This window comes from Chiloscyllium plagiosum, chromosome 33, assembly GCF_004010195.1.
Source record: "Chiloscyllium plagiosum isolate BGI_BamShark_2017 chromosome 33, ASM401019v2, whole genome shotgun sequence".
Taxonomy (NCBI): Eukaryota; Metazoa; Chordata; class Chondrichthyes; order Orectolobiformes; family Hemiscylliidae; genus Chiloscyllium; species Chiloscyllium plagiosum.
Window position 1 is genome coordinate 8440405 of NC_057742.1, and position 18938 is coordinate 8459342.

The 18938-nt window shown below is 43.0% G+C and overlaps 1 protein-coding gene across 2 annotated transcripts in view; it reads left to right on the forward strand.

Annotated features, from left to right (window-relative positions):
- Positions 1-18938, forward strand: part of LOC122539798 (transcription factor CP2-like) — a 43289-nt gene that overhangs the window by 19491 nt on the left and 4860 nt on the right. For both annotated transcript variants that reach the window (XM_043674859.1, XM_043674860.1), the window contains 3 exons: positions 407-461; positions 4851-4944; positions 13016-13106. In XM_043674859.1, coding sequence (XP_043530794.1) covers positions 407-461; positions 4851-4944; positions 13016-13106 — 240 coding nt within the window. The remainder of the gene's footprint in view (positions 1-406; positions 462-4850; positions 4945-13015; positions 13107-18938) is intronic.

The window sequence follows — 18938 nt, forward strand, 5'->3', positions numbered from 1 at the left end:
ATCCAGAAGGACAAGACAAGCAGATGCATGGCAATGTCACCGCCTACCCCACCAACCCACTCGCCATCCTGACTTGGAAATACTTCACCGTCCCTCCAGTGTCACTGGGTCAAAAATCCTGGAATTCCCTTCCTGACGGCTTTGTGAGCTCTCCTACAGCAGGTGGACTTCGGTGGTTCAAAAAGGCAGCTCAGCATCACATTCTCAAGGGCAACTAGGGATGGGCATTAAATGCCAGCCAGCAATACCCACGTCCCACAAGAGAATAAATATAATGCCAGCTGCCTATATTTTTCTAGTTGGGTAGAGGTCAAGGGATTGGGGGAAGAATGATGGCCGTAGACATGTGTGTCTGACTTTGCAGGTGGAGTAGAGTGATGTCTGATAGAAACATTATTTATTGCAGGAGCTGTTCATCTCCAAACCATCAGGTGGATGGATCAGTACAGAGCACAATGGAGGTCAGTATTCTCTCTTTCTCCTGCATTGAGCTTTTCTCCAAAGAAACCAGAGCTGCAGAATCTGATAGAACATTAGTTAGCGTATGACTGACATCTGAATAAATCCATCTGTGTAATGTCTGAATGGAAGGAAAATCTAAATGACTCATCCTCGGGTGGCATTAGGAAAAAACAATGTCCAAGGCGGTATATTTTGTCTCTTAGGTATCAATTTTTATGATGATGATGATGTTGACAGGTTTGCCCATGCCCGGTGGCCTGCAATAATCTTTGATTTGACACCTGATCAAATGCTTTCTGGAAATCTAAGCACAATGCATGTACTAGATCTCCCTTACTGACAGCACCCGCTACATCCTACAAGAACTCCAGTGAATAGACAAATTGTGATCTTTCACAAAACCACACTGACATTGACCGATTACTTTGAACTTCTCGAAATATCGTGCTACAATTTATTTAATAAAAAACTTCTAATATTTTCTCTGTGACAAGATGCGAAGCCTGTAGTTTACTGCTTTCTCTGTGACAAGATGCGAAGCCTGTAGTTTACTGCTTTCTGCCCTCCTTTTTGAATAAAGCTAAAGTTCACCATCTTCCAACCTACTGGGACTGTCTCCAAGTCAAGGCAGTGTTTGAAACTTCAGACCAATGCATCAACTATCTCACTTGGTACTTCTTTTAAGATCCGAGGATGAAATCCTTCAGGACCTGGACACTTGTCAGTGCACAGCTCCTACACAGTACCAATTCTCTAGTGATTGTGATTTTCCTGAGTTCCTCCCTCGTTTACATTTCCTCATTTATTGCTGCCTCTGGGATGTTACTTGTATCCTCTATATTGTAGACTAATGCGAAATACTTATTTGATTCATCTGCAATTTCCTTATTTTCCATTATTAATTCTTCATTCTGGCTTTCTACAGCACTAGTTCTCACTTTATTAAGTGTTTTGTTCTTTAATTATTTACAGAAACTCTTACTATCTGTTTTTATATTTCTGGCTAGCTTTCTCTCATACTCTAATTTGTCCCACCTTATTTTTTGGTCATTTTTTGTTGTTTCTTGTATTCTGTCCAATTTTCTGACCTGCCACTTGTCTTAGTACAATAATAGCCTTTTTCTTTAATTTGACACTATTTTTAACACGTGGAATTACCAATGGATGATAGGTGCAATCTTGGAATTTTGTTCACTTGCTCAGATGTGCACCACTCCCTCAAATGACTTTACTATATCTACACATTCTAAAAGATGAAACAAATTTAGCTTGAGTTTTTCATCTTTTAGAATGATAATTTTAATTTTGGTTTCTTCATATGTAAATCCCAGAACTTTTTAAAAGTTACATTCTCAAGATAGCTTTTAACAATAGGTGCCATCTCAGCTCAGATAATGCATTGCTGGTATGAAGTCCCAATGTTAGGTCAGACTGATTCTATTTCTAAAGTGTGATTTACAGAATCTTACATGGATTTATGCAGTTTTTGAGCAAAATAAAATGTAATTCTGCAAGTACAAATTCACCCCATATACTTGTGTGTGTGTGTGTAGGAGAGACCGAGTGAGTGTGTGCGTGTAGGTGTGTGTGTTGGGGTGTGAGTGTCTGTGAGAGAGAGTGTGTCTGTGTGTGAGTGTAATAGGGCATAGGTCTGTGAGAGGGAGCGTGTGTATGTGTGAGTATATAAGAGAGAGCTTGTGTATTTTTTTAAGCTCACCACCCTCTGAAGAGTAACCCACCCATAGCCAATACCCTCTGACTAATGCACCTAAAACTATATGAGAGAGGGTCAGTGTGTGTGTGTGTGTGTTTTTATACACGCACGTGTGCTTGTGTGCGTCAGACCTTCAGGTGACTATCTCCAAGGCAGACTTTGGGATAGGCAACAACGCAGAGTGGCTGAGCAGAGGCTGATAGCCAAGTTCAATAGTCATGGGGATGGCCTCAACCGGGACCTTGGATTCATGTCACCATACAGGTGACCACACACACACACAGACGCACACACACACACACAGACACACACACAGACACACACACACAGACAAACACACACACACTCACGCAGACCCTCTCTCATACACAAGCTCTCTCTCATACGCTCACACATACACCCCCACACACAGGAGAAAGTGAAGATTGCAGATGCTGGAGATCAGAGCTGAAAATGTGTGGCTGGAAAAGCGCAGCAGGTCAGGCAGCATCCAAGGAACAGGAGAATCGATGTTTCAGGCATTCCTGAAGAAGGGCTTATGCCCGAAACGTTGATTCTCCTGTTCCTTGGATGCTGCCTGACCTGCTGCGCTTTTCCAGCAACACAGTTTCAACCCCCATGCACACACCTACCTGCACACACTCACTCAGTCTCTCTGGCACACACACACATATAAGTTTGTGGGGTGAATTTGTACTTGCATTTTATTTTGCTCAAAAACTGCATAAATCCATGTAAAATTCTGTAAATCACACTTTAGAAATAGAATCAGTCTGACCTAACATTGGGACTTCATACCATCAATGCATTATCTGAGCTGAGATGGCACCTATTGTTAAAAGCTATCTTGAGAATGTAACTTTAAAAAAATTCTGAGACTTACATATGAAGGAACCAAAACTAACATGATCATTCTAAAAGATGAAAAACTCAAGCTAAATTTCTTAAATTATAAAATTCCATGACATAGCAATCCTGTTCCTATAAATTCTATGTTGTATGATCCTGCTCCACAGCCACCTGATGAAGGAGCAGTGCTCCGAAAGCTAGTGCTTCCAAACAAAGCTGTTGGACGATAACCTGGCGTTGTGTGATTTTTAACATGGATCTTGTAGGCAACTATATGTTCCCATATTTAAAAATTAATAATGAAGCAACTCCACTTTAAACATCCATCTGGCAGCTTACTTGCTCATTTATCTATCTTCAGATTACCAAAATATTGAGTTCACAAACATGGTTACATTGTGACCCCTAATCTCCAATGCACAGAAGTGAATTCAGATACTGAACTGTGGTGGGACCAGAAAGGAATGGTTGAATTGTGTGTAATTCAGGGGATGCCTTCAGGGAGTAAACCCCTGAAATAGTTCCAAGAGTGAAATAACTCCATGAAGGCGGTATCCCGTCACCATGTCACCTCTGTATTTACACATAGTGCACAGTTCATGACACTGACCCAGCTAGCGCAGAGTGAGCAGTATCCCTGACACTCCTGTTTATTTTTTTTCTCTTCTTTTTTTTCTGGTATCCCTTTACCAAGTCACCCTGTATTGAAACATGGACAGTCCAAGACACTGATGCAGCTCCCTCAGAGCCAGCTCTCAGAGTGAACGGAACCCCTAACACTCCTGTTTATTTGTTTTTTTTTATTTCCCCCCACACTACCGCCTAACTGCAGTAGTGCTTATTTTTTTCCCCAGCACCCATGTTGTGTGTGCAGGTGTGAGACACAGTGAGAGACACAAGGTGTACGAATCTTTATTCAATTTCCACCACCAGGAAGATAGGAAAACACCCAGGTGGCCAGTGACAAGCAGTGCCCTTCACATCAAAGGGCAATGCCCTGTGATCAAAACAGTGAAGGGGAGGGTAGGGATTAAATCAAAATAGAGTTGGAGGGGGAAATAATGCACTCCACTCCCTTTGGCGCCCACCTCTCCCTGAACAACTCCAGGGTGTTGGTGGACACCGCGTGCTCCAAGGACACCCGGGCCCTAACGTAACCGGGGAAGAGGGGCAGGCAGTCGGCCCTAACGACCCCCACACTCCTGTTTGTTTTTTTTTGTAGTGCTTATTTTTTTCCCCAGCTCCCATGGTGTGTGTGTGTATATGTGTGAGACACAGTGAAAGACAGAAAGTGCACGAATCTTTATTCAAATTCCCTCACCAGGAAGATAGGAAAACACCCGGGTGGCCAGTGACAAACACTGCCCTTCACATCAGAGGGCAGTGATGTGTGATCAAAACAGTGAAGGGGAGGGAGAAATAATGCACTCCACTCCCTGCGGCACCCCCCTCTCCCTGAACAACTCCAGGGTGTTGGTGGACACCGCGTGCTCCTTCTCCAAGGACATCCGGGCTCTAACGTAACCGGGGAAGAGGGGCAGGCAATCGGCCCTAACGACCCCCACACTCCTGTTTGTATCTGTCAGCCAGAGCTCTCTGATTGGACCAGGTTAACAACTGCAACCAGGGCTCCACCTGGCTAATGTCATTCCTAGTCATTACAAAGAGTATCGCTGGATAACTTTAGCATCAACATCATTAACAAAGTGGAGAGTGTGTATATGATCAAAATTCCTGTTAACTGAAGCAAGCTGTGGTAATTTTACAGCAGCTGCAAATATGAAGTAATCTTGATTTGTCAGTGAGATTTCTCTCTGTCTTGCAGCATCTGTCACCAACGTTAACAATTCAGGAAACGCAACAGTGGCTTCATTTACATCGATTCACACCTTTTTGTAAACTCTTTGCAAATTTCTCAGGTAAGAGTCCTGTTCACTGATGGCCCAAAGAGAATGGATATAGTGACAAAGAAAGATGGACAGTCTATGGCAATGATTGAGATTAGGCAAGAAAATGAGGAATACCCTGGAGAGGATCATTAGTTTGAGAGCTTTATTGCCATCAATGGTGGCTGCAATGCATCAATAAATTGAGAAGTGTCTGCAATAACTTTATTATGTTGGGGAATCACTTCCTAGCAGTTGTTAAAATGCAATGATTACAACAAAGAGTTCAAATGACTATTCAAAAAATGAATAGTTTGCAGTTGACCCTCTGTATCAGATTGCAGTATTGTCTCTGAGTTACACAATTTCAACTTCACCAGATTCTTTTAGCAGTCAGTTTTTGCCTTGTCTGCTGTCTATTGGAAATTTTTTCCAATCAGTTGATTTGCAATAGTTTTTCCACAAGACTTTAGGTCATCTATACCTTAGCTCATAGTTACCTTTGTCAGGGAGGAATTCTCTTCTATAAGTACCAGAAGTATGTCTATATATAATATCTAAGTGTCGTGGACTTATACTTACTTCAGGGCTTTGACTAGACAGTCCTCTTTGTCCAGAAATTTCATGAAATGCTAAAGACAGTGAGTAGTTTATTTCCCTACTCCCCACCATCTGTCTGATATTGTCTGTCTGTCCACCATCTACAAGGCGTAAGTCAGGAGGATGATAGAATATTCCCCACTTGCCTGGATAATGCAGCTCCAACAACACTCAAGAAGCTTGACACCATCCAGGATACAGCAGCCTGTTTGGTTGGTACCACATCCACAAACATTCTGTCCCTCCATACACAGTGTGTACCACGACCATCTAGAAGGTAAAAGGGTAGCAGATACATGGGAACACCACCACCTCCAAACCACTCTCCATCCTGACTTGAAAATATATCCTCATTCCTTCAGTGTCCCTGGATGAAAATCCCAGAACTCCTTCCCTAACAGCATTGTGGGTTTACCTACAGCAAGTGGACTGCAGTGATTCAAAGAGGATGTTCACCACCTCCTTCATCAGGGGCCCTGCCAGTGACACCCATGTGCTGCGTGAACATAAAAGAAAGCCTCACTCCTCAGATCTTCCTATAATGTGCCAAAACAGCCCGGGTTGAGCATCACTTATCACTTATCTTTAGGAATGATCTCCACTTCTTCATCATTGAGTTTAACCATGGGTTGTATCACACATGATGGAGCCTTCATTTAGTTCTAAAAGTTGGGGTAAAAATCCTTTATTTTAAAATTAGAAGCCCATTCTATTCATTCTGTATGCTGACTGCCAGGCAGACGACATAATTTGATTGATTTATTGTTGTCACTTGTAACGAGATACATTGCAAAATGTTGTTTTCCATGCTATACAGGCAGATTGTACCTTACAAACTGCATCAGGGTAGCAGTGTTACAGAATACAGTGTTACAGCCACAGACAAGGTGCAGAGAGACAGACCAACAATAACATTTGAGAGGTCTGTTCATGAGTACGATAACAGCAGTGAAGAAGCTGTTCTTGAAACTGCTGGTATGTGCTTTCAAACGTTTGTATCTTCTGCCCAATGGAAGAGGGTGGAAGAGAGTATAACTGCGGTGGGAGGGGTCTTTGATGATGTTGGATGCTTTCCTGAGGCAGTGGGAAGTACAAATGGAGTTAATAGACAGAAGGCTGGTTGTGTGCAATGGACTGGGTTGTGTTCACAGCTCTCTGTAATTTATTGTGGTCTTGAGCAGAGCAGTTGCCACACCAAGCTGTGGTGCATCCGGTTAGGATGCTTTCTATGTACATCTATAAAAAATGGTCAGGGTTCAAATGGAAAATGCTGAATTTCCTGAGGAAGTAGAGTCATTTTTGTGCTTTCTTGATGATAACATTGACATGGGTGGACCAGGACAGATTGTTGGTGATCGTTACTTCCATCAACTTGACGCTTTCGACCGTTTGTACCTCAGCATCATTGATATGGACAACGGTGTACCCTGCACTTCCTGAAGTCAATGACCAGCTCCTTCATATTGCTGACGTTGAGGGGGGAGATTGTAACCTTTACAACATGCCTCTCAGCACTCAATCTCTTTCCTGTATTAGAGTTATAGAGTCATAGAGATGTACAGCATGGAAACAGACCCTTCGGTCCAACCTGTCCATGCCGACCAGATATCCCAACCCAATCTAGTCCCACCTGCCAGCACCTGGCCCATATCTCTCCAAACCCTTCCTATTCATGTACCTATCCAAATGCCTCTTAAATGTTGCAATTGTACCAGCCTCCACCACTTCCTGTGGCAGCTTATTCCATGCATGTACGACCCTCTGTGTGAAACAGTTGCCCCTTAGGTCTCTTTTATATCTTTCCCCTTTCACCCTAAACCTATGCCCTCTATTTCTGGACTCCCCGAACCCAGGGAAAAGACTTTGTCTTTTTATCCTATCCTTGCCCCTCATAATTTTGTAAACGTCTATAAGGTCACCCCTCAGCCTCCGCCACTCCAGGGAAAACAGCCCCAGCCTCTTCAGCCTCTCCCTGTAGCTCAGATCCTCCAACCCTGGCAACATCCTTGTAAATCTTTTCTGAACCCTTTCAAGTTTCACAACATCTTTCTGATAGGAAGGAGACCAGAATTGCACGCAATATTCCAACAGTGGCCTAACCAATGTCCTGTGCAGCCGCAACATGACATGTCTTGATGTTGTTTGAGATCCAACCTACAATGGGTGGTGTTGTCAGCAAACTTGTAAATGGAGTTGGGGGTGAAATTTGGCCACACAGTCATGACTATAACAATGTATAGATTTAAAGCCAACAGTGTGTGTGTGTGTATATATGTATATAAAAGAGAAACCTCTGAGCTGCTTTTGATCACGTGTAGGGTTTATTTTCCAGAGCCTGATTTGCCTTTGAGGTTTATTTTGATGCTTTTTACCTGCTGCAGTAGATTATAATCTGCAGCGGGTGAGTATGAGGAGGCCTGGGGTCATGGGCTTTGGGGCATGGTGTTGGGGGTGGGAAAGGAGCGCTTAAGTAATGATGGGCTGCCCATCAAAATGTGCGACACACTCAGATGACCAGCTTCATCAGTTTTACAAACTTGTACGTCTGAATGAATCGTTCAGGATTTTAACATTTCCACAAGGTGGATAATGAAGCTTAAGAGTACACTCCTGTCCTTAGCAATGTACATTACAACATTAAAGACATCTGGATGGGTACATGAATAGGAAGGGTCTCGACCAATATGGGCCAAATCCTGGCAAATGGGACTAGGTTGGTTTAGGATATTTGGTCAGTATGTATGAGTTGGAGCCAAGTGTTTGTTTCTGCGCTGAACAACTCTGTGACTTGATGTGTCTATACTCTGCTTCCTTCCAGTGTTGAATTTTGTTATTGTACAGGCAGCATAGAAAGTTGGAGCACTTAGCTGAGATATGTTAATAAAATGACAGAGTTAGAGTCCTGCAAACATCTCAGTGAGTTACTGTTTATTTTATTCTTGCTTCCAGCTAAGATTTAATTGACAGGAGGGGTAACTATAAGATACACTTTAGTGAAGGCCAATGGCTCTGTGCAAATCTTACGGTACATTGCTGAAGGCAGCAAAGACAAGGCATGTCAAGTTGTCACTCTCTGTCGGTGGAGCAACCCACTACAAATCAGCCAACGTATCCACTAACCTGCAATGCAGTAACAACATCCGCCTGACAAAAGGGAATGAGAGAGGAGGAGAGAATGGGAACTGGGAGGTGAAAACAGCAAGAGGATGTCAGGTGTGGAAATTTGAAATGAGAGGCAGGAAACAGGAAGGCAAAAACGAGAAAGAGGGAAAATTACCGAAGTGCATCAGAGGTTCTGACAAAGACGACGGGTCAAATGAACGGAGACTGGAAGGGTGTGATGGTGAGGGGATTGAGACGAGACATCAAAGGGCATGTGTCAATCTGATGGATTAATGGAAATCGCAACACAAGGAGCCTGCAAGACACCAGTCGGTTAAAGAAAGTTATTCAACTAAATGACAGGATGTTATTGGCTGTATCAGAACATGAGCGAGTGTACTTATAAATCTCTATAAGGTTACCCCTCAGCCTCTGACGTTCCAGGGAAAAAAAGGGTTAACAGCCTCTCCCGAGAGCTCAAACCCTCCAATCCTGGCAACATCCTTGTAAATCTTTTCTGCACTCTTTAAAGTTTAACAGCATCTTTTCTACAGCAGGGTGACCAGAATTGAATGCAGTATTCCAAAAGTGGCCTCACCAATGTCCTGTACAGCCACAACATGACCTCCCAACTCCGATACTCAGTTTTCTGACCAATGAAGACAAGTATGCTAATAGAGGTTTATAAAATCAGGAGAACCATAGATAGGGTGAATATCAAGGTCTTTTCCCCAGGGTAGTGGAGTTCAAATCAAGAGGGCATAGGTTTAGGATGAGAGGAGAAAGGGCGACTTTTCCCACAGAGGGTGGTGCGTGTATGGAATGAGCTACCAGAGGAAATGGTGGAGGCTGATATAATTACAGCATTTAAAAAGCATCTGGGTGCATGAATAGGAAGGGTTTAGAGGGATATGGGCCGAATGCTGGCAAATGGGACTAGATTAGATTAGGATATCTGGTCCGTGAGGCTGAGTTGGACTGAGGGGTCTATCTCCATGCTGTATAACTCTATGACTTGTCCAGGGTGTCTGATTAGCTATTTGTCAATAATCTCTTTCTTCTCTCGGCTTCCCAGATAGAAACAGTTTGAGAGACCTGCGTTGTGTTAATAATTAGGATGAAAATAACTCTCTGGTACAATAGTGGAAAGCAATTGTCTTAAAAGCAGCCATAGAAATGGAGTAAGTGTGGAATTCTACCCGGAATCAGGGAAGGTAGTGATGGTGAAGGAGCTGTAAGAGTGGACTTCTTGAACGGAGGGAAGGACAGATTGTTGTTGGTCTTTCAATACAGGAAAAACTCTGAAGGATTGAAATCTAAGTGGCATCCAGGAGACCACATTACTGGAATGCAAGATGACTGGACTTTGTGTCTACTGAATATGTGAGATGTTAGAATTAGAACTAAATTTTATTGTGACGTGTATAAAGGTGACTAGATACAAAATCTTAATTATAAAGTAGAATAATAAAGAAATAAGTTAAACGTTCAACATGACAGTTCTTCTTTAGCTAGATACCTGCACACTGTGTTTTCGAGAAGATTTATCAGTAACATGGACAATCCTGGGCACTGAGTGGAGGTATTTCTAACATAAGAGTCCTCTTGATCGTTCAAAAGGAGGGGACAAGAAAAGTGCAGGACACCAAAACTCCTAAAGAAACATACTCAACAGAACGACATGAGCAGAATGCTCATCAAAGGCAAGGATCAGGGAGGGGCACTGTCCAGTTTAGTTCGTTCCTGGTTTGAAATACCACCGAAGAGTGATTGAACATGTTCGAGTCGTGAGACAGGTTGATCCATTTCAACAACTTGAAATACTGGTTCGGAAGGAAAAGACAGCTTGGAATTTTGGGAATTGTTCACACCCACAAAATACCTGCACCATCCTCTGACCCCAGAACCGACCAACAGGTGAGGGCAAAAGAAAACACAGATCATGTCAGAAAATTGCGGTGACAGCAATATAGCCCAGAACAATTACAACAACCCACAGGCAGAAGACTCCAGCTTGCCAGCAGTGTGGTATTAATAACAGTCTGCCAGAAAAGAATGAGAGAAAGGGAGATAATGAGGACAAGCTGAAAAATAAGAGCAAATGCAAGTGAAATAGGGATAGAATTGCCAGCATTCCAGGAGCTCTGGAGTATTCACAAATCAATGTTAATCTTCTGGACATGGCAGCGAGCAACTCAAGACTGAAATGTGGGACTTCATTTCATTTTCTTTGAAAAAAAATAGTTATAGGAATTTTGGAGACAACACAAAGGTCTATTTGGGCTGAGGGAAGTGTTGAAGCCTCTAGTAATACATCAGATGAGAATTGACATCAATAACTAGAGTACACTAAATTATCAGAACACAGGGAACAAGAACTGTACAGATGGAATAAAATATAAGGAAGAACAAATAATTATTTGGTAATGTGGAACTTGAGTATCGCTGAAAAAATGACACATTTTGTCAAAGATTTTCATCTTGCGCTAATGAGGACACCTTGCAAGAATACCACTCTTTCACCTTGACAACATAAGTGACAGCCATATGCAGATTCATCTCCCAGGTTGATAATCGGGAAGCTGGAAGAACACAGCAAGCCAGGCAGCATCAGGAGGTGGAGAAATCAACATTACGGGTGTAACCCTTCTTCAGGGAGAGCTGCAGATAAAGGGGGTGGCGGGGTCAGGATGGTGAAGTGGGGACAGGTGAAGACAGGCAGAGGGTATGACCTGTTTGGTCAATGGGAGGTATGAATCCGGTTGGTGGCAGGGAGGAAGAGGTGCTGGGAGGGGAGTTGGGGGAAGGGATGTTATTTGAAATTGGAGAACTCAATATTGAGTTCTCCAGGCTGAAGGCGGCACAGGCAGAAGACGAGGTGTTGTACCTCCAATTTGCAGTTTGGTTCATTCTGGCAATGGCAGAGGCCAAGAATAGTCATGTAGGAAAGGGAGTGGGAAGGAGAAGTAAAATGGGCGGTGACGAGGAGGTCTGGTCAGCTCCTGCGGGACCAGCTGAGATGCTCGGCAAACCATTCCCTAAATATATGTTTCTTCTCCCTGATGTGGAGAAGACCACATCGAGAGCACTTGATCCAGTAAACTAGTTTGGAAGAGAGGTGGGTGAACCTGTGTCTCACCTGGAAGGACTGTCTGTTGACCTTGGATTCTAGCTTCTGCAGTTTGTTTGTCTCTAATCAAGTTCATATCCCAGAGCAATGGCTTGATCAATCAGATTTAACCTGCCTGGCTTAATGTTTTAATGAAGCCTGGCTGTTAACTGTCAATCATTAACTGGTTACATCTCCATGGTAATGCCTTTACCAATCAATCCAAGTTCACTTGGACAGCATTCTCCTCTCTTCCAGTATAAACACTGTTTTCCCTTTACATTGGCATTCTTGTGAAGTGTTCTAATGTGGGAAAGATGAAAGGCTTAGAAAAAATGTCTTTCTTTTTCAGCAACAAGGAGGAAGAACTTGGGAGAGAGGGCAAAGTCTGTGAAACAAGATAAAAATAGCAATAAAGAAAGAATACATTATGGCGAGAACTTGGGGGCCAGAGAGCTAAGGGCATGGCATTCAATTTGGAGTTTGATCCGAAATGGACAAAGTGTGATATCTCTGAACTACATTGTCCTGTTTGGGTACATACAGAGTAAAGCTGCTAAGCACGTTTCTTACCATCTACCAATGTCCACAAAAAGGATGATTACACCTGGTCCATCTTCCTTCCCACCTATCAGCTCCACCCTCCCCTCCGACCTATCACCATCATCCCCCCAACCCGCATCTACCTATCGCCTTTCCAGCTACCTTGCCCTGAGCCCCACCCCCAACCTTCTATTTATCTCTCAGCCCCCTTTGCTCCCCTCCACATTCCTGATGAAGGGCTTATGCCCGTAACGTCGACTCTCATGCTGCTAGGATGCTGCCTGACTGGCTGTGCTTTTCCAGCAACACACTCTTCGACTCTGATCTCCAGAATCTGAAGCCCTCATTTTCTCCTAGTCTTAAGGAGCATCTACCTGGCTAATATTGACCAATTACAATAGATTAGTCAATGAAGAATGCACAAGAAAGACTGAGGATTCATGTGTCATCTTTATTTAGAAAGGACAAGAATATTTGAGATTTGATTTACTGGAAACATTTTTTTGTATCTGAGACAAGTTAAACTTGATTTCTGTTCAGGAGATTACTTTAAAATAACCTATCCCAGTGGACTGGGAAAGGTTGGTGAGTTGATTTATTTGATAAATTGACCTCTCCCTGCTTTTGATCCATTATTCAATGCTCAATTACCTGCCCACCACTCACCCCACCCCAAGTTGGTATCATTTTATATGGCTCCCTTTAACTGTTACCAGATTGTTTTGTAATTGTTCCATGTTCAACCCTTAGGGGCCGATCTACTTAAACTCTCACGCGACGACATCATTCAAATTTGCGGGCCAGCAGACGGAATCAGACTCTTTAACACACTGCGATTGAGGTAAAGCTGTCAGCGTCTGCCACAATGTCTGAACAAATTAATGATTCCTCCGCTCTGTTTTGACAGCTGGCCACACAGCACCTAAGGCACTCAGTGAAGTCTTCAGGTTTCTAAAAGGGGGAGATGCAGAGAAGATATGTCCACTTGTGGAGGAGATTGAGAACTGGTTTATAAATCAGAGATATTAACCAGAAAATGCAATAGGGTATTCGTGAGAGACTTCTCCACCCAGAGAAGGGAAATGTTTTAATTTGTGGATTAAACATAGATATCTAACATAAGAGCAGGAGTAGGCCATTCAGTCCGCTCCACCTTTCATTATGATCATTGCTGATCGTCCAACTCACTAAAGAGATATAGTTAGTAAGTTTGCAGATGACACCAAAATTGGAGGTGTCGTGGACAGTGAAGAAGGTTACCTCAGATTACAACAGGATCTTGATCAGCTGGGCCAATGGGCTGAGGAATGGCAGATGGAGTTTAATTCAGATAAATGGGAGGTGCTGCATTTTTGGAAAGCAAATCTTAGCAGGATTTATATACTTAATGGTAAGGTCCTAGGGAGTGTTGCTAAAGAAAGAGACCTTGGAGTGCCGGTTCATAGCTCCTTGAAAGTGTAGTCGTAGGTAGATAAGATAGTGAAGGAGGCGTTTGGTATGCTTTCCTTTATTGGTCAGAGCATTGAGTACAGGAGTTGGGAGGTCATGTTGCGGCTGTACAGGACATTGGTTAGGCCACTGTTGGAATATTGCATGCAATTCTGGTCTCCTTCCTATCAGAAGCATGTTGTGAAATTTGAATGGGTTCAGAAAGACTTACAAGAATGTCGCCAGGGTTGGAGGATTTGAGCTACAGGGAGAGGCTGAATAGACTGGAGCTGTTCTCCCTGGAGTGTCAGAGGCTGAGGGGTGACCTTATAGAGGTTTACAAAATTATGAGGGGCATAGATAGTGTAAATAGACAATGCCTTTCCCCTGGGGTGGGGTAGTTCAGAATTAGAGGGCATGGATTTAAGAGGGTGGGGGGGGGGGGGGGAATTTAAAAGAGACCTAAGGGGCAACTTTTTCCAAGCAGAGGGTGGGGCGTGTATGGAATGAGCTGCCAGAGGAAGTGGTGGAGGCTGGTACAATTACAGCATTTAAAAGACATCTGGATGGGTATCTGAATAGGAAGGGTTTCGAGGGATATGGGCCAAGTGCTGGAAAATGGGACTAGATTAGGTCAAGATATCTGGTCAGCATGGACGAGTTGGACCGAAGGGTCTGTTTCCGTGCTGTTCTCTATGACTGGACAGGCTAGATGCAGGAAGAATATTCCTGTTGTTGGGGAAGTTCAGAACTAGAGGTCACCATCTAATAATAAGGGGTAAGCCATTCTGGACTGACATGAGGAAGAATTTCTTCACTGAGTTGTGAACCTGTGGAAATTTCTCCCACAGAAAGCTGTTGGGGTCAGTTCATTTACATTTATTCAAGAGGGAACCAGACATGGCTAAAGGGATCAAGGCGTATGGAGAGAAAGCCGGAATGGAAAACTGAAATGGCATGATCAGCTGTGATCATATTGAATGGCGGTGCAGTATCGAAGGGTCAAATAGCCTACCTCTGCAGCTATTTCCTATATTTCTATGTTTACAGGGATATGGGCCAGACACAGGCAGATGGGATTAGGTTGATTTGGGAAATCCAAGTGGAATGGACAAGTTGGACTGAAAGGACCAATTTCCATGCTGTATAGTTCATTGTGCCCTGGTTCTGGACTCCCCTGACAATGGGAACATCCAGGCAGCATCAGGAGGTGGAGAAGTCAATGTTTCGGGTGTTCAGTCCCGAAGAAAGGTTATACCTGAAACGTTGACGTCTCCACCTCCTGATGCTGCCTGGCTTGCTGTGTTCTTCCACTCTCCTGCTTGTCCACCTTGGATTCCAGCATCTGCAGTTTTTTTTAATCTGTAATCAGGAATACCCTTCCTGCATCAAACCTGTCCAAGTGGATTTTTTTTTTTTTTTACAGGTTTCTATGAGAATCCTTCCCTCATTCTTCTGACTTCAGGGAATATAATCCTAATCAATTCAACCTCTTTGAGGTGGAGAGCATGGATACGTTTGAACAGTCAGGGAGATGTTAGAGAGTGAAAAGATTTGGAAAGTTATGTTAATTAGGTTAGATGAAGGAAGCTGGCAAGGAGTATAAACACTTATTTAGACCATTTGGACTGAACAACTTGTTTTAGCTTTGTAACTTCAATATGATTAAAAGATAGTGAGGATCAAAAGGGTCATTACTCCCAGTGATCAGTGACATCAAGCTCCATTATTTAAATCTTTGTGGTCTGCAGATGTAATCTCTTGGTCAATGGATCCATAATCCATGCATAAAACCTACCGATAATGTATTCCCCTGTCTTAAAAATGACATTAGCCAGTACAAAATTATGAAGTTAATATTAGTGTTAAAACAGAAGGGGAGAGAAATGTGATGTTAATTTTTTGTCAATAACATCACCAGCTGTTATTGCTTGGTTTCACTATATTAAGATTTACAGTAAAAGTTTAAGGTCTGTGACTTTTTATTTATATACTGGAGAAAAATTGTCAAGGCAGGCTTTAGTCATGGTCACCTGGATATTCGCTAGAAAAATGTCCCGCATCAAACATTTTGACTAAAGTATTTGTCCAGTCTGTGGTCCAGTGTCATGACAAACCTGTTCAGTATTTAGGTAAAGAGTGTCCTCTAGAGGCAATTGAACTTCATTACTGCTATCTTTCCACGATATGAAATAGAGGTCTCTATTGTTCAGACTGGAATACAGAAACCAGTTTCCCTTTCTAGCATGCGAGTGATTTTGAACCATTTAAAACAAAGATAAAGCTGCAAATGCAGCACTGCATCTCTGTCTTTTAAAAGCACTTAAAATTTGCTGCCAGAAGGAGCTGGTAGAAGCAAATACAAAGGCAACGTTTAAAGAGCCATTTACATGAACAGACAAGGAACAGAGGGATATGGACCATGTCCAGGCAGATGGGATTAGTTTAGAATGGCAGCATGGTCAGGACAGACAGGGTGGGCTGAAGGGGCTGTTCTTGAGCTGCACTATGTTTGTTGTCCAAATCTAATTTGAAGAAAGGTGTAATGGAAGTTGAGAGACTGAGGAGAGTTTTGGGATTACCAAGGGATAGTGCAGGGAAGTGGAATTAAGGAAGGTGCCAGTCATGATCCCATTGAATGATGGAGATGGCTCTTGGGGCATAGGAAATAGGAGTAGGACTATGCCATTCTCTCCTTGAGCCAATTCCAACGTTCAAACTGATCATGGCTGAGCATCTTGCCTTTCAAAGAAAAAAGTGGTAGGGTAGCTCAGTGGTTAGCACTGCCACCTCACAGCGCCAGGGATTCAGGTTCAATCCCAGCCTCGGGCGACAGTCTGTGTAGTTTGCACATTCTCCCAGTGTCTGCACGGATTGCCTCCGGGTGCTCAAGCTTCCTCCAAAGATCTGAGACGGGTACAGCTGAGAACAGAAGTGAGTCAAACAGTCAGGGCAGGCAGGGACAAGGTAGGACTAATAAATTAAATTGCATTTATTTCAATGCAAGGCGCCTAAACGGGAAGGCAGATGAACTCAGGACATGGTTAGGAACATGGGACTGGGATATCATAGCAATTACAGAAACATGGCTCAGGAATGGGCAGGACTGGCAGCTTAATGTTCCAGGACACAAATGCTACAGGAAGGATAGAAAGGGAGGCAAGAGAGGAGGGGGGGTGTCATTTTTGATAAGGGATAGCATTACAGCTGTGCTGAGGGAGGGTATTCCCAGAAATACATCCAGGGAGGTTATTTGGGTGGAACTGAGAAATAAGAAAGGGACGATCACCTTATTGGGATTGTATTGTAGACCCCACACCTTACTAGTTTAAATCCTATCAAGCAGTTCTAGCAAATTTCCCCTTCCAATATTAGTCCCCTTCCAATTTAGGTGCAATCCGTCCTTCTTATACAGGTCGCTACTACCCCAAAAGAGATTCCAATGATCCAAAAATGGGAATCCTTCTCCCATACACCAGCTCCTCAGCCATGCATTCATCTGCTCTATCCTCCTATTCCTGCCCTCACTAGCTCATAGCACTGGGAGTAATCCAGATATTACTACCCTTGAGGACCTCCTTTTTAAGTTTCTGTCTAACTCTCTGTAATCTCATTTTAAGAGTCTCAACCTTTTTCCTTCCAATGTCATTGGTTCCAATGTGGACAATGACCTCCTTGCTAGCCCCTCACCCCGTGAGAACATTCTGCACCCTCTCTGAGACATCCTTGATCCTGGCACCAGGGAAACAACACACCATTCTGCTTTTTCTCTGCTGGCCACAGAAACGTCTGTCTGTACCTCTGACTACAGAACCCCCTAACACAATTGATCTCTTGGAAGCCGACATACCCCTCGTTGCATTAGAGCCAGTCTCAATACCAGAAACTTGGCTGTTTGTGCTACGTTCCTCTGAGAATCCATCACCCCCTACATTTTCCAAAACAGCATACCTGTTTGAAATGGGTATATCCACAAAAGACCCCTGCCCTCGGTGCCGACTTCTCTCACCTTTCCTGGAGTTAACCCATCTCTGTGACTGTATCTGAGACTTTCCCTCCTTTCTATAACGGTCATCCATCACATACTGTTGGTTTTGCAAATTCCTCATCGCTTCTATTTGTCTCTCCAACTGATCCACTCGATCTGATAAGATTTGCATCCAATAGCATTTATGGCAGATATAATCCGCAGTAACCCTTAAACTCTCTTTAAACTATCACATCTGACAAGAAGTACATATCACTGCAAAGGCCATTTTTGCTCCTTCACAATCTGCAGACCCAGAAAATAACACCATCTTATTCCTCTACAAAACACTGCCCCAGGTTAAATTAATAGCTATGGCTTATATTTTAAGTTTAATCAAGAGTTATCTCCAAAAACATATATTCAAGAAAGAATCCACTATACTCACTACTGCAGCCTCTCTCTTGGACAGACTTAAAACAACAATTAACTTATCTGATTCTGTGCTGTGAACTTTGCCCAACAGTTCCTCCAAGATTAGTTGTGAATTTCACTGTTTAATTTTCCCAGATGCACTCCGATGTTCAGCGATACACGAATACAAACAGCAAAGATGGTAACTGTGCAGGTTCTCTCTCTCTCTCCTGCACTGACCTCACCATGTGCTTCCTTTGTCTGATCTTCTCCCTTTTAAACTGCTGTTGTTTTGACTTTTTTTTCCCCTCAAAGTTCCAAAACAATGCAACAGCATATAAAACAGTAATTGCTGCTCCTGGAATTCGAGGAAATCACCTCCAACACCTTGATGGGAAAAATGAACTGCTTCCAAATTCTAGGGATTCTATGATCTACAGCTATACCATTTTTCCACATTATCCCCAGATCTGGTCTGCTCTTGAGCCTGGTCATTACATTGGGGGGCAAACAGTATTTTTCTTACCCCACACTCTCTTTTTGATCTTAAATAGAGTTGAAGTGAATAGCAACAAATTATGGTGAATTGAGACCTGTTGCAGATGAAATGAGCTTGTATAATGGCACGTGTGGTGAATGAACACTGCCCTCCCACCGCAAGGGACAGCAACATTTTCATATCATTTCTAATTTGGTAAAACATCCCTGAGCAATTTACAGGAACCTTAGATGACAAGTTTTAACACTGAGATCTTGATGTATAAAAGGAGATATTTGGACATTTTGAGAAGGATCTTTTAAGAGGTTAAAGAGTTCGAAAGACAAGTAAAAGAAAAGATCGATTTGCCTTTATTTCAACATTTT